The 15109-nt window shown below is 33.8% G+C and overlaps 1 protein-coding gene across 1 annotated transcript in view; it reads right to left on the bottom strand.

Annotated features, from left to right (window-relative positions):
* LOC149078591 (methylmalonyl-CoA mutase, mitochondrial-like) overlaps nt 1-13134 on the bottom strand; it is a 28233-nt gene extending 15099 nt beyond the window's left edge. The window contains exons 1-9 of the mRNA XM_089240708.1: nt 12882-13134; nt 10542-10661; nt 6750-6881; nt 6361-6651; nt 4961-5095; nt 3669-3786; nt 3040-3119; nt 1663-1794; nt 70-246 (exon numbers count right to left, since the gene is read on the bottom strand). Of these exons, the coding sequence (XP_089096834.1) occupies nt 70-246; nt 1663-1794; nt 3040-3119; nt 3669-3786; nt 4961-5095; nt 6361-6651; nt 6750-6881; nt 10542-10661; nt 12882-12932 (1236 nt within the window). The 5' untranslated portion in view covers nt 12933-13134. The remainder of the gene's footprint in view (nt 1-69; nt 247-1662; nt 1795-3039; nt 3120-3668; nt 3787-4960; nt 5096-6360; nt 6652-6749; nt 6882-10541; nt 10662-12881) is intronic.
* Nucleotides 13135-15109: the final 1975 nt, after the last annotated feature.

Raw genomic sequence — 15109 nt, 5'->3', positions numbered from 1 at the left:
CTTTTGTTAGCACAAAATTACATTAAATAAATGAACATATATATAACTGTAGGGTAAATACATGAATACCTTTGGTATTCCAGTCTCTTCTTGAAGAATTATCTGTGTGTTACGAGCGATTCGAGCACTGAACTTTGTAGGTAGCGCCAAAGCCTCATCAAAAGAATTTGTATGAAGCGACTGAGTCCCACCAAAAACAGAGGCCATTGCTTCAATGGTTGTTCTGATGATATTATTGTAAGGATCCTTTTAAAAAATACATTAAAAAATTATTTTAGTAGCTTTGTATTTAATGTAAAAGTAAAAACAATTACAGATAGTACGTAGAAAAAGAAAATATTTTCTACTTAGAGTGAAGATGAACATATCAATAATAATTGACTCAAAATTAATCTTATCCATATGAGTTTAAAAGGGAATGTGAAGAGTCATGTTTTATTCCTGTTATTCCTTGTTTACATGATGTAAGGCAGTATTTCCCCCACCCTTTATGACGTAACTGACCCCCTGCAGTAAAGGTCAATAATAAAATGCAGAGATCCCCCCCCCCTTGGCAAAGGTCGATTTCAGGCTCCACTCCAACTATCATAAAATACAAAATGTATTATTTTTTTTACAATTAACGTCATAAAAAAATTTTAATTAACCATTACAATTTCACTGCACCAAATGTGTCATTCATTGCAATGATTTCAATGGTAGTAAATGAAAATGATTCCGTGGACCCCCTTACAAAGTACTCACAGACCCCTAGGCCAAAAAAACACTGAGGTGTTTGTTTAACTACTGTGTATATAATATGGCAAGTGTAAAATATCAGATGAGGTAGTATGGGGGAAGGGGAGTCCCCTCAATTTCTTTTAAAACATACCTCCATCTTAATATATGTACATTCATCCATCTTAACTAAACCCTGAAACTTTTCTCCAACTCCCAATCCCATCTCGTCTGTAATCACAACAAAATTTGTTAATCGCAACAGTATTCAATTGTTCGGGTAAAATATGTTGTAAAAATTTTGTATGTTTTTTTGGTTTTTTTTTTACACAAAATAAAGTGTTCCAGACTATGCCATGAAGCTGCGCTGGAAGAGATTTCGGCGCATACGGGATAAGTTCAGTGGCAAAGTTCTGGCATTCATTCATTCATTCATTCATTCATGAGGTAGGGCTTAACAAATTTTAGGCTACAGGTTGTCTGGACAAGAAAATTCGTATTGGTGGTCAAAGGCTGATATTATGAAAAGGAAGTGACTGCTCTCGGTTAGTGGCTGAAGTTTTCAGAAATGTTGTATTTGATTGGACTGTAATAGAATAATCAAATTCTGTGGATAATCCAAAATTTTTGTAATTCGTATTAGTTATTCACATTCCTAACATGCAAAGGAGTCACAAAAGTCGAAAAAAGGGAAAAACAATAACTTCAAGCAACAATCTAGGATGATGATTCTAAAATACTGTGGGGGAAAAAACACTTGATATTAAAAATTGAGAAATCATTAAAAAAATTATTTGATAATTTTTCCTCAATCTCATCACTTTGGAAAGTTAACAAAAACTAATGGTTTGAAATTATAAGATAACACATACAATATAATTCAATATAGCTTATTTGCTTGTAATTAGAGACAAAAATAATAGAATAATAACATTGGTGCTTCACCTGTTCTGTTAATGACCAGCCAGATGTCTGAGAGTGAGTTCGCAACATTAAGGACTTATTGTCTTTGGGACTGAATTTCTCCTTAATGAGATTTGCCCATAAACGACGAGCAGCTCTCATTTTGGCAATTTCCTGATTAAAGAAACAAAATTATTTGGGAAAAGAATAGTAGTGGAAGCAATGAATTGTGTAAGTTGATCATTCAAAAGTTGATGTGTGTTTGTTGATCTCATATTCAATGAACATGAGATCAACAAACATGATTTGAACTGAATGAAAATTAATGTAGGAGTCTAACTTGTGTGATTAACTCACACAAGTTAGACTATTAAGAACAAATTAACTAACTTAACAAGTTAGACATTAATTGAACATTAATGAAATTATTTGAACATGATTTAAAAAAAAAACTACAGCGGACTCTTGATAATTCGGCACATATCGGACCAGGAGTATGGCAGATTACTGAAAAAAATGAATCACTGGAAGGTCAACGAAAAAACAAAGCATTCAAATTATTTAAGCTACTATACACCAGATTTTTATTAACACAAAATCATGTAAAGCCGAAGAGAAACTAAATTTTATATATGAATAAAATATTGAATATTTTATAAGTTTATTGAAATGAGTTTTCATAATTAATCTGTACATTCCTTTTTTTTCATAACAAACAAAACTGCAATTATGTTTGTTTCCATTAGAGTAAAAAAACTGGGGTTGCACTGGGGCATATTCTTTGCCAAGGTCAACAAACTTCCCATCTTTCTCAAGCTTTTCAATAATCTCATTTTTCTGAACAAGAGTTAATGTTTCATGCTCTTATTTTGACTGCATCAACACTGCACACACAAGAGACAAAGGAGATGCAAGACTATCACAAATGAAAGAGACTGAGAATCAAATCAAAGAAAAGGCTGAACTGTATAGACACGATAGATGGGTTGTAATACAGAATATTGTTCAGTATTGGTTTCCTCTCCACAGCAGGTGTGTGCAGAGACATGTGGTGACGTTTTCCATCTTTCCCCATTCACAAGAAGCCAACAACCCTCATAGATAAGATATTTAAGGGGGAAGGGCCAGATAACACTGACAGGCGATATACATAATGCGCATTTTATAAGTTATATTATAATTAGGGTTAGCAGATGTCTGTATTTAGTATAGACAATCTGTATATTGAAAGTTCTGTCCATGCAATACTTTTATAAAACATGCAAATTTTTCTAATTTCTCTGCATCATATACATTGATCTAGTTCAAATGAGGGGAAAAAATGATTGCAATCACTTTTAAAATCTTTGGTGACAAATGATGCGACACATCATTACGTTTTAAAAATTACGAATTGGTTTTGTCAAAAAGTGTACAAACCATATAAAAATTCATTCCGATTCCCCAGAAAAATGAAAGTCTTGGGGCAAAGTCATCAATGCTTAAACCTGCTTTGATACCTAAAAATAAAATTAATGTTCACAACTGCAAAAAAAATGCATACATAATTAATTATGCATTTATAAATTATACACAGTTACGGTTTCAGAAGAAGGAAAAAAAAATGGAATTTCGTAACGTGAATCAAGAAAATAGAAAATCAAAGAAATTGGCTGAGACAAAATCAATTTTGGAAATAGTAAAATTTCCAGAAAATAATATTTTTTAGTTAAATGTAAAGAGGTGGGAAAACCACAGAAATAGCGTTAAAAATTTGAAAGCATATTAAGATAAATGTTTAAAATTTATATTAACCATTCAATGTAAACAAGTGAATTATAAATGGTTTTTATATTGTGACAGACTGGAAAGGAGATAAGAGTACAATGAAACTAAGATTCTGACGTAATCGAAATGAGCCTACATCAGTGAATTTAAATTTCAAGACAAAACAGAATATGTTTTATGGATAAAAGAGGGTCATGTAAGCAAGAACAGAGGAGGAAAAAAACAATGATTCTTTTCAATACATCTCCATTTCATACAAAAACAAACAATAAATTTTCTACCTGTGCGGCAATACTCTAACCCGTCAGCAATTGTGAAAGCCAGTTCTAAAACAGCATTTGCTCCAGCTTCTTGTATGTGATAACCAGATATTGAAATGGAATTATACTTTGGCATATTCTACACAGAAAAAAATGGAGATAATAAACAATACTATTTACACAAATTATGAGTTGAAATATATATTTGATATGGCAATTCAAGGGATCATAATCGCACAAAATTCAAACTCTAAGTTATGCCATTTGCTTGATCCTATCCATACATAAAAAAAGTATGCGCAGTCAAGCCTTTATATCTCAAATCTTGTGGAAATATAAATATAAGAAAATGTATAAGGAAATAGAACACACACACACACACGTTAACCCAATTATGCCCGCACCTTGATGTGCTTTCAGTTCCATTTCATTATTGGAATGTTTTGTTAAAATTTCACCCATTAAGAATATTCCAAGAGATTTTTTAAATACATCAACAAGAAGTATGGCACTGGACACAATAACTTAATACTCAATTGAGGACCGCAAAATATGATGACTTCTTTGAAAACAAAAGTTAAAGTGAAACAAAATTGAATTATGTTAGTTTTATTCATATTACACTGTAATCTAAATAATCAATTGCAAAAGTTCCCTGGAGATAATCCATGGGATCTTTTCATTTGCTATTATTGTGTAAAATATCTTCAACACATCAAGTGTTGTGAAATTGTAATTTACTGCTAAAATTTTTTTATGATATGCAAATTATAAAAAAACAATGCATTTTGGATTTCACGGAAATGGGTTTTCGATACAGTGAGTCTGTGGTGCCTTGACCTTCGCTAAAAAGGACCCACTATATCAAAAAGGTTGGGAAGCACTGCTATACAGTACAAATACACACTTTCAAAACAAACAAAACATAAGTGTAAAATGTAAGCTAAGTTCTTACAAAAATTATTTGAACTTATTCATTGATAAATTATTACACAAATGTGAAAAGGTAATATTGTAATGCATTAATGTATTATTAAAGTATTATTGTTTTTAAACAAGGCCAGATAGTATAGAGGCTGTGGATTATTATCCTAAGCATTTCATAAGTTCATTCATTTATAAAAAATTTCGGATCATCAAAATCAAAGAATATATAAGGTCTTAATCTGGATAGTAAAATAGTATATACCTCTCTTATATATGTCTTAATCTGGTGAGTAAAACCACAAAAAAATCTAACAAAAATCTTGCGAGTAAATTTCATTAAACTTAAATTTAAATATGACAAAAAATAAGTTTATAAGCATACATACCTGGGAAACATATGCAAAAATTTCACCAATAATTCTCATAGAATGTTCTGGGGGATAGATGTAAGTATTTCTCACCATAAACTCTTTCAGAATGTCATTTTGTATCGTACCTGAGAGCTGCTCTATTTTCACACCCTGCAATAAAGTGGCATTACATCTACATTATTTCCACATTGAGTAATAGCAGCAGGAAAATTCAGCAAATTTAATGAAAAAAACAACCCGTAACAAAGAGAAAGCAGCTACAAATTCATTTTCAATTATCAATAGTGTAATTAAAATTTCAAAATTGTAAATTTTGAGTCAATAGTGTAATATGTTTTTTTTTAGTGTAATTAAAATTTTGTTGATGAAATCATAACGAATTTGTAAGTTTTGTTATTATTACATATGAACTTCAAAATACTGTAAGCATGGATCGTAATGAATATTTTTACAAACATATCCATGCATATATCTGTAATTCCTTGCATATAATCAGCAGATGCAAATTTCGCTACTTTGATTTTTTAAAATGTCACCATATAGTATGCAACAACTTTATAATCCTCATGTGAAAAAATTTCATTAACCAATGATGAAATCTTTATGAACAAAAAGCGTTTTTTGTCATGTTTTCATAGGAAAAAAATATTTATTTTTCTATTCACGTCCATATATGTTTATAAAATTATTTTCTGCTAACCAATTTTTTAAATATTTATTTCCATTCCGACCTCTTGGGAAAAAAGTAGCAGATAAATACAAAATTCAGGGCTATGTCTAGACTATTTTTTTGTATGGTCCTGTTTTTGTGAAAATTTTCCTTATTTTTGTGAAAAGGATCATTAATTTTGTGAAAAATAAGTAATTTCGTGGGAAGTGAAATAATCTAGTTAATCTATGACAAAAGAAATGAAGTTCAAAATTTATAGTTTCATTAATTTTCATTTTATGAAGGGACTGTTTTTCAGGTCCAGAATTTTGTGAAGGAACCATTTTTTAGATCTGAAATTTTGTGAAGGGTCCGACAGTACATGATACGCACCAAGAAATTCTGATGTTTTTTTAACACATTTGATCCTCGGATTATATGCAGAAAAATATGGCGTATATAGTTCTACCTCTATAAGCGGATACCAGATAGAAGGATAAACTGGTTAAGTGGATAATACCTTTTGAAATTTTTTCCTCTATACTTCCATGCATGTTGAATTATATTCGGATAGGTAAATTCTGTTTGTGGATAAAACTATTATTACTACAGTTTAATAATAGATTAAATACATGGTAAATAAATTTAATGAAGCAGTTTCATTATATTTTTCATTTGCTTGAGTGAATATAGTACTTTTACTCCCAATAATATGAATTTAGAGAGGTTCAAATGTATACATATTATATTATGCGTGTATGAATACCTGTTCTTCACCAGCAACAATGAACATGGCGAGCACTGGAATAACTGCTCCATTCATCGTCATGGAAACTGAAATCTTATCCAAAGGAATTCCATCAAATAAAGCTTTCATATCTTCAACGCTGTCCACTGCAACGCCAGCCATTCCAACGTCTCCCTGAACCCGAGGATTATCAGAATCATAGCCGCAATGGGTTGCTAGATCAAATGCCACAGACAGACCCTGCTGACCCATCTTGATGTTCTCTTTGTAAAACTTGTTGCTCTCTTCGACTGTACTGAAACCAGCATACTGATAACAAAATAATTGAAGAAAAAAATAGTAATTAATTAGGAACTTTAAACTTTATGATTCATTAAAAACCAAAGAAATCTGCATTGACAACATACCTGCCTTATAGTCCACGGTCTCTGAGCATACATAGTTGGATATGGACCTCTGGTATATGGAAATTTCCCTGGAATCTCATCCCCCACATCTTTCACATCATCTTTTGTGTAAAGAGGTTTCACTTGAATTCCCTACATTAGATAAGGAGAAAAGATAATTCTAATTTCCGAAAACTCATAGCTATCGGAACTACAGCCCATCTACTTACTAACATGGAAAATAGAACAAAAAAATCCATTATTATGATATATCACAGTATTTACATATTGTCTGTGCCAGGGCAATATAGACAGTCAAAAATGGTACTAGCAATAATGTAAATTATATGTGATTATGGCAACCCCTTTCCTGTGAGAAAACCCTAATAACCATGTAGTTTGTCTCGTGTTGGCACATAGTTTAGTTAGTCATTGTCTCATGTTAGCAACTAGGCACAGATAATATGAAAGTACCAAGATTACTAGGGCTAGAATTTTTTATGACCTAAAAACACAACGTCATTACAGATTTGTAAAAAAACTTGAAATTCAGATTTTTCAACCAATCAGTAATGATTGGTTTTTAGTAACGTACTGTTTTTAAGTCATAAAAATTGTAGTCCTAGAAATTACATTAATGGGAAAAGTTGTTGTTTGATGGATTTCTTTTCACATTACAATTTAATGAATGTAATGAATACAAAGTGTCTACTTCATACAAAAAGCAAATTTTAGTGACTGGCAAATTTAACACTCATTAGTTGGTGGAAAAGCTTTTTGCTAGCTAAATGAAACAATTTGTTGAGATTTGGCACAATGATGATCAACAATAGAAACCCAGGCTGTTTCTGCTGCATACTATGGTGAATTTTTTCCATCACATTGAAAACTGAGTTTGCATTTCAAAGTTGGAAAACCATAAAAAATCATCTTCAGTCAACCACTACTGCACGATCACCGGAATCTCTTGAACTTTCACAATAGGAATCCCAATAAAGGGCCATGATTTTCTGTGTTAAATGGAACAGGGGGGGAAGTGCTGGGAAAAATTCAAAATTTTATTTGTTAAAAGAAATGTGACCTTTCTTTATTTCGTGACTTTTCCATGATAATGGACACCCTGGAATATTGTAAGAAAATTGTATAGCAAAACCTCCTTGTCACACAGTACATTTTTATGGCATTTGAATATTTTGCGTCTCTTCTTAGAAAGGCTGTTAAAAATTTGACTAATGCTGGAGCCTAGATAAAGACGGCAGTTACATCATGCTTTCAGTATATCCCAGCTTCTTTTCTTTCTTTTCTTTGTCTCTCAACACACCAAATATAATGAAGGGTTGCTGTATTTTCAATATTGGTTCATTGCTGGTACATTTCAAGTTGTGCTCACTTCTCCAGTACATACATTAACATTCAGGGCTGTAGTGTGCCTTCTCAAAGACCTGGGTCAGGCTTTTTCTTGAAGCCCTCTGCAAAGGATTATTTCAAAAAAAGGGGGGTTGCCCCAGCCTAGTTACGGGCCTGCTGAAATTAAAACAGAGGTACATTTCAAATTACTCATAATGTAAACTCTGCTTAAGAGGTCACTTATGTCAAAGTATGCTTTCAGCATTTTTCATGGAAATCAAAATTCTTCATACAATGTACACGAAATGTACACTAGGGTATGGTCCATTAAGAAAGCCCAGAAGATATGGCAAATTTTACCTCTCTCCTCTTTTTTTTATCAGAAAAAAAAAAATTTCTTTGTAGACAAAAAGAAATTTCTTGGTAGTCTTTCCTTTCAATTTTGTGTTTTCTCCCAATTTTGAAAACTACCAGTTTGGTGAATCCAACATTGATGTGTGTCACGAAAATGATATTGTTGCATCATTTTATCAACAATGTTTCGGTATATACTGCAGCCTATAATGCTTTCATTGTTAAGAAATAATTACAAAAGAATAATAATTCAAAATCTTTGAAAAATAAATGCAATTAATAGTTCTTAAACCGGGGCCGGACAAATCTCGGGCATCAGGTTACCTTGGTGAGTAAAAAATTGGTATTTGCACTTAAAATTTTGTATAGCTACTAAATTTGCAGGTTGAGAGCAGGCACATCTACCAATCTGCCAACATGAAAGAGGGTCACTATAACCTGGAAAAGCCAAAAGAAGCGTTATTGTGGACCTTTTTCTTTGGGTAAAAACGTTTGCCTAAAAACTTTTTCTGGCACATAGATTTTTTGCGATTTGTTCAGCCCTGTTTTAAACTCCATGGGTTTTTAGTAAACATAAATAATTGATTTGATAGTAATTCTAATGAATAATATTTGATTGAGTAATTGTAATTTATTTTTCTTTCAATACATTTTATGTCCTGAACCATTTTTTATTATTATTAGTAGGGTAGTTTTCAATACAAAACTATAAAAAGTCTACAACAGTTGAAATGACTCTACCTTAGGCTTTTACAAAGTTCCATGTCCTATGATGGAAAGGAAAATGTAATTTAATCAACTGAAATTACTAAATTTCCGAGACATAACTCATTTGAATAACAAAAAATTGGTTTTATGTGTGCATTGTAACATATCCCTTTTGATAGCACAAAAGTCCGAGAAAAGTCTAAGATTATATTGTTAAAATAATATATGTTTATTTTTTTGTTTGCCAGATCATCGGCAGATAATCGGTGATTGGCGTCAATCTGTTTTAGTATGTTACTGTTCAGATTGATATAATTTGAGTCGCTATTATTTTTCAAGTTGATCAATTATGCAAATTTGCCTGAAATGTTTGCTATGACATATTTATCACCTTGAGGTGGATGGCACATGAATGTTCTCTGTACCAAGATTTAAATAGGTTATTATTATATAAATATTGTTCCTGTCTGTAGCAACTTCATGTTTACATTGTATCTCATTGACATGTAGTCGTTTACAGTTTAACTTACTCATTTTGCCCTTCGCATGAACAAATATTCTGTATAATGAATTATTTAACATAGATTTGTTGCCTTTGTATTAGCTGATCTGGATTGTTATGTGGAATCGAGTCTAGCTTTCTTTACAAGATTTTCTTGAAGCCGTCACCGATAACCTAATCACTGATGGGTTCTCACCGAAATGGTCTATTGATGTATGATCATGTTTCTGAAGAACCGGTGTAGACTGTTGGCTATGATCCTCTGTTGACAACATCACTACAACTGGTAGGATCAGGAATGTCCTCTTCAGCTTTCTTGATTGCTCTTCATGCTACGTTCAACTTCTGATCAGCGGAAAACAACGGCTGGGGAAATATCAATCTGAATGCTGCTGCTAACAAGACGTGATGAAAACCTCTAATCTTGGTTAGATAAAATTTTGTATTTGTTGTGAGAGACATAGGATTTGGTTCAAAAATAATCTCCAAAAAATTGTATTAAGATGAAAAACCTAATTGACAGTTAACCCCAATCTGATAATCTTGCCTGTGAAAATAAATGTCTTGGTGGAAAACTATTTTCTTGTAATCCATTTGTTGTCTGCATGATTTTAAGGTATTGTGAATCTGATGATATAACACCATTTGTTGTGGCACGAGTGTATCAATGGGAGATATGAAATAGCAATTATGGCTTACTCCGTTTATCAGATCACTCAGGACCCTAAAATCCCAACAAGGAAAGATCAAGATTTTTCTATGCAAAAACTGACCTGTGTATAAGTGGACCCCCCCCCCCCACACACCCATCTTCCCCTTACTTTCAAACCAAATATTTGTACAAAAAGACTTGACTGATATAAGAGTACATGCAGTATAAGCCTATATGCATTTCTTATTACTTCATATGTCCTCCAAACTAAAGACTCTGCAGGATCTTTGCCTTTCAGCACCTTCTTTGCCATCGCAGTCCATTGCTCTGGCATCCGTAGGTCGCTAGCACATCGAGTTGGTTGCTTGACCTGTTTCAAGACAAGAAAATAAACCTGGTAAAGATCACTTTTTTATCTAAATAATTGTATTATCGAATTAGCTATTAGAATAATTGCTTTAATTATTATACAGCGATACTGATATTGTTACATCATATAAAATTTATATCGCAGAGTTTTTCTTTGTAAAATGATTCTGTAAGTAAGGTTACAGTCAAAAAGATCAGTGGGAGGATTTTTTCCCCTTTGCTAATAGTTTACCTCGGAGCTTTGGCTCTTTTGGAATTTTTCATTGAAAACCAGAATATTTTCAAGCCAACATGCGACCCTTACTTTCTTTAGCATTATTTTAAACAGTGTCTTTGCTCTTTTGCATTTTTGCGCATTACTCCAATATGCATCCTTGACTCGCTAATTTTTTTGTTCATGAATATTCTCAATCCAAAGGGAAAACTTTCATTTTTAACAAAAGTCTGTCTCCTACCAGGACAATTCACATCACATGTGACATTAGAATATCTGGCAACAACGGAGATGCAAGATAAATAATTGCAAGAAGTGATGACTCTTCTTGCAATTATTTACAACTGACGTTTCCCGCATCCATTCACATCACACTCTCGATGCCAACAATATGCATCGAGCATGACATTTTGTTACATCCTGCAATTTTTTACACTTGAGCAGCTTCCACAATTATTTACTACTAACATTCACTGCACATATTTGCGTGTTTCAATTATGCTTACTATTTGTGTCAAACACAACATTTCAAACACTTCCTGCAATTATTTACACCAACTCCGGTCATATATTGCCATATGGCCTCAAAGTTGGGAACAGCAGAAAACCAATTTCAGCCAATTACCACTGCAGCGACAGTGGGGTTTGAACCCAGATCCTCGCGATGCAAGTCTGTCACTATGAACACTCAACCACTACAGCAGCTAGAATATAGCTACATCACTATGACCACCATAGTGACTTTTGTTTCCACTGGCAGCTGAAGATGTATAATTTCACTCCATTCGAATCTGAAGATGTGTGCATAAGCTTCTTTCGCAGAGGAAGATATCTACGCTTTTTGCAGCTGAAGATTTCTGCTTCATTCAGAGCTAAATATGCCTGCCTCAGCTTTATCCGCAGCTGGAAGGTGTCTGCTTCCACTTAGGCACAAATCCAGGCATCGCTTAGGCACGTTAGATACGATCGCTCCTCCCAAGAACCAAATAACATGGGGAAAAATTGTATGTCCTGTAAAACATGGGACAATTCAATGAACTTACACATTTTGCCCTTCATGACACATCGCCCTGGATCCCCGACGGTTTATCAGTTGGGGCAAGCATGATTTTTGGCACCCCTGTGTAATATATCAGGACTATTAAAGGATGAATTCCTCCTAGTTGCAGCCCTGTGGAGATACATCCCATAAAATTAATTATATTACACGATGATATAGCAAGGTATCTACGTTTTTCCTCGTGAAACAGGAACAGCTTTGGTATAAGGGACACGCCAAATTGGCGACTTTTTTGCGGCGATAAGTTGCCAGGTGTTGTTCTTTGACCTTTGAAGACCGGATACACCCCGCTTCCCATCTCAGAGAGATATCGAAGCGTGGCCCGGGGTTTTATTTAAACAACGGTTCGGGCTTCATTTAAACAATGCCCGGGTTTTATTTAAACCCTGATCGATTTATTATTTAAACAACGGTTCAGGCTTTATTTTAAACAATGGCCTGGGGTTTTATTTAAACAACGGTTCGGGCTTCATTTAAACAATGCCCGGGTTTTATTTAAACCCTGATCGATTTATTATTTAAACAACGGTTCAGGCTTCATTTAAACAATGCCTGGGTTTTATTTAAACCCTGATCGATTTATTATTTAAACAACGGTTTGGGCTTTATTTTAAACAATGGCCGGGTTTTATTTAAACCCTGATTGATTTATTTTTATCCACAGTTTTATTTTTTAAACAATCCAGAGCTTATTTTTGTTTATACTATTTGTTTTTATTGTTTTCTATGCTGGCGATTTTTTTTTCTGGCGCACGTAGTGTCTGGCGGCTTTTTCTCGGACATATTTGGCGTCGGAAAAAAAGTCGCCAAAAATCGCCAACCTGTTCCTTATACGAAATCTGTTCCAAAACAGCTCTCATAGCGGTTTCATTTCCCCACCGCTTAATAGTATTTTATACGGAAATGTACCCTGGGGTCGACCAATTTTATATTTTATATAATCTTACCTTTCTTAAGGCTACCCTCAAATGTTTCAGTTGTCCGGCAAAGCTGAGCATCGTTCAGCTCTTTCTCAATATTTTAAACACGGGAATATGCTGATGTACATAAGGGGAAAACATTAAAGATTGAATGTTTTGTTTGTTTACAACACATCCACTACTACTGTTGCCATTATGGTTAAAGAAATTTCATTAACAAGTTTTCATTTGAGAATCAATCCCCCAATTTCCCTTTTTTTTTCTTTCTTTCTTTTTTTTTAATCGATTTTTAGTGTCATATCCACTGAGCTATAAGCACTGGCTATAAGTAAATTCTTTCCTTATAAATAGGGTGACCATACGTCCCGTATTTCCTGGGACAGTCCCGGTATTTGCTGTTTTTTTGGCCGTCCCGACTTTTTGGCAAAAGTGTCCCGGTTTTTACCGTATTTCACACGAAGCCTACTTAAATTTTAATTCTTTATTAAAGTCGAAGATAGAAATTATTTTTCAACTCAAATTATTTTATGATAGTTACAACTATATATGGGATATTAATCTCCCACATTTGCCTTGGTAAACGTTTTTTTCCGTGGAATACATTTTAATCCACTGCAATTTGCAGTAATGCATCATTTCCCACCATTGTGATTTTTCCGTAATTTCTACAATATTTGGCAACTTTGTTTGGTTTTGGCGTCGTTTTTGGCGATGATTGGCGAAGTCCCGTATTTGGAATCCCGATGTCCCGTATTTCTCTCGAGAAAATATGGTCAGCCTACTTATAAACCTTTCCTTATAGCTCAGTGGCTATAAGTAGGATGACCATACGTCCCGTATTTTCCTGGACAATTTATTTCTCCTCGATGGTATTTCCTGTTTTTTTGGCTGTCCCGACTTTTTGGCAAAAGTGTCTTGGTTTTTCCCGTGGTTTTCACGAAGCCTACTTGAATTTTTATTGTTTGTCAAAGACTAAAATTATTTTTCAACTTATAAATTATATTATGATAATTACAACTATAAATGAGAATATAATAATCATATAATAATAATAATAATAATCTCCCATATTTGTCTTGGTGAAATTTTTTTCGTGGAACTCATTTTAATCCACTGCAATTAGCAGTAATGCTGCATTTCTCGCAATTGTGATTTTTCCGTTATTTCAACAATATTTGGGGACTTTCATTCGGTTTTGGTGTCATTTTTAGCGATAATTGGCAATATCCTGTATTTCTCTCTACGAAATATGGTCACTTAAGCTATAAGTAAATATATAGCTCAGTGATGTCATTTATCGACAGGCTTGGAAAACATCATCCGAAAAATGAAACCAATTATGGAACAGTTACTGCCATCTGATATTTAAAAAAAAATCAAACTCAGAACTAGTACCATCCTTGAAAACTAGATGGCAGTAAACTTTCAATCAAGGAAATATTTTCACATGAAATTGTCTCTAGGTCAAAACCGTACAGTTTTCGTGAGTCAAGTCAAGACCGACCACATTTACATCCGTAACGTGTACTTTAGCCACTGAGCTATAAGGAAGGTTTACTTACGGCTCAGTGAGTTTAGCTGAACAATCATTAAATTGGCGCGATTTTTTCCTGATTGGCGCTTTTAGGGAGATGAGTTATTGCATCGATGGTAGCCTGCATCCGGGGCACGAATAGATGCTTGGTCACCCGGGGAAAGCACACATTTTGACGCCCCCCTTGTAATGTTGAAGGGGAGATTTCAGAATGAAATTTGACCCGGGGCACGAAACCCACCTGCTCCCCCCCCCCTTCAGTTGCGGCCCAGCCTGTATCAGCAACGTATGTATGAATTGACATCATCATCATTGTACCCTCCCCACTCTCTCCTTCCCCAGACCTTCCCAAGTCTGTCTCCGCCTATAATGTGGTGTCATCTATGGTTCAGAAGTTGATAGTTTTTTCGTTGCTTTCATAGTCGTCACGCTACTACTAGATAGTTTCTCGTTTGCTTTCTAAATAACAAATGGTTTCTATTTTCTCTTTGTGATTAAGTCATGAAGTTCTCAAAATTCTGGGTAAATGGTGACAAAAGCTGCAGCATTTCGACATGGATTTCAATTCGACTTCACTGAAAATACGTGAAAAAATGTGACTTTTTTTCTTTTTGAAAAAATCGGGATGGCCAAAATTACCAGAAAATAGGGGAATGATCATATTTCGTCCTCGTCTTCTACCTAAACCAGAAGATGGCTTACCACTGTGTCTCAATGAAGA

Source organism: Pholcus phalangioides, unplaced genomic scaffold (assembly GCF_987345545.1).
Source record: "Pholcus phalangioides strain wild (caught in Gottingen) unplaced genomic scaffold, Ppha-v1.0 ptg000013l_1, whole genome shotgun sequence".
NCBI lineage: Eukaryota > Metazoa > Arthropoda > Arachnida > Araneae > Pholcidae > Pholcus > Pholcus phalangioides.
The sequence above is the reverse complement of the archived record's forward strand: the minus strand, read 5'-3'. Positions and strand labels throughout refer to the sequence as shown.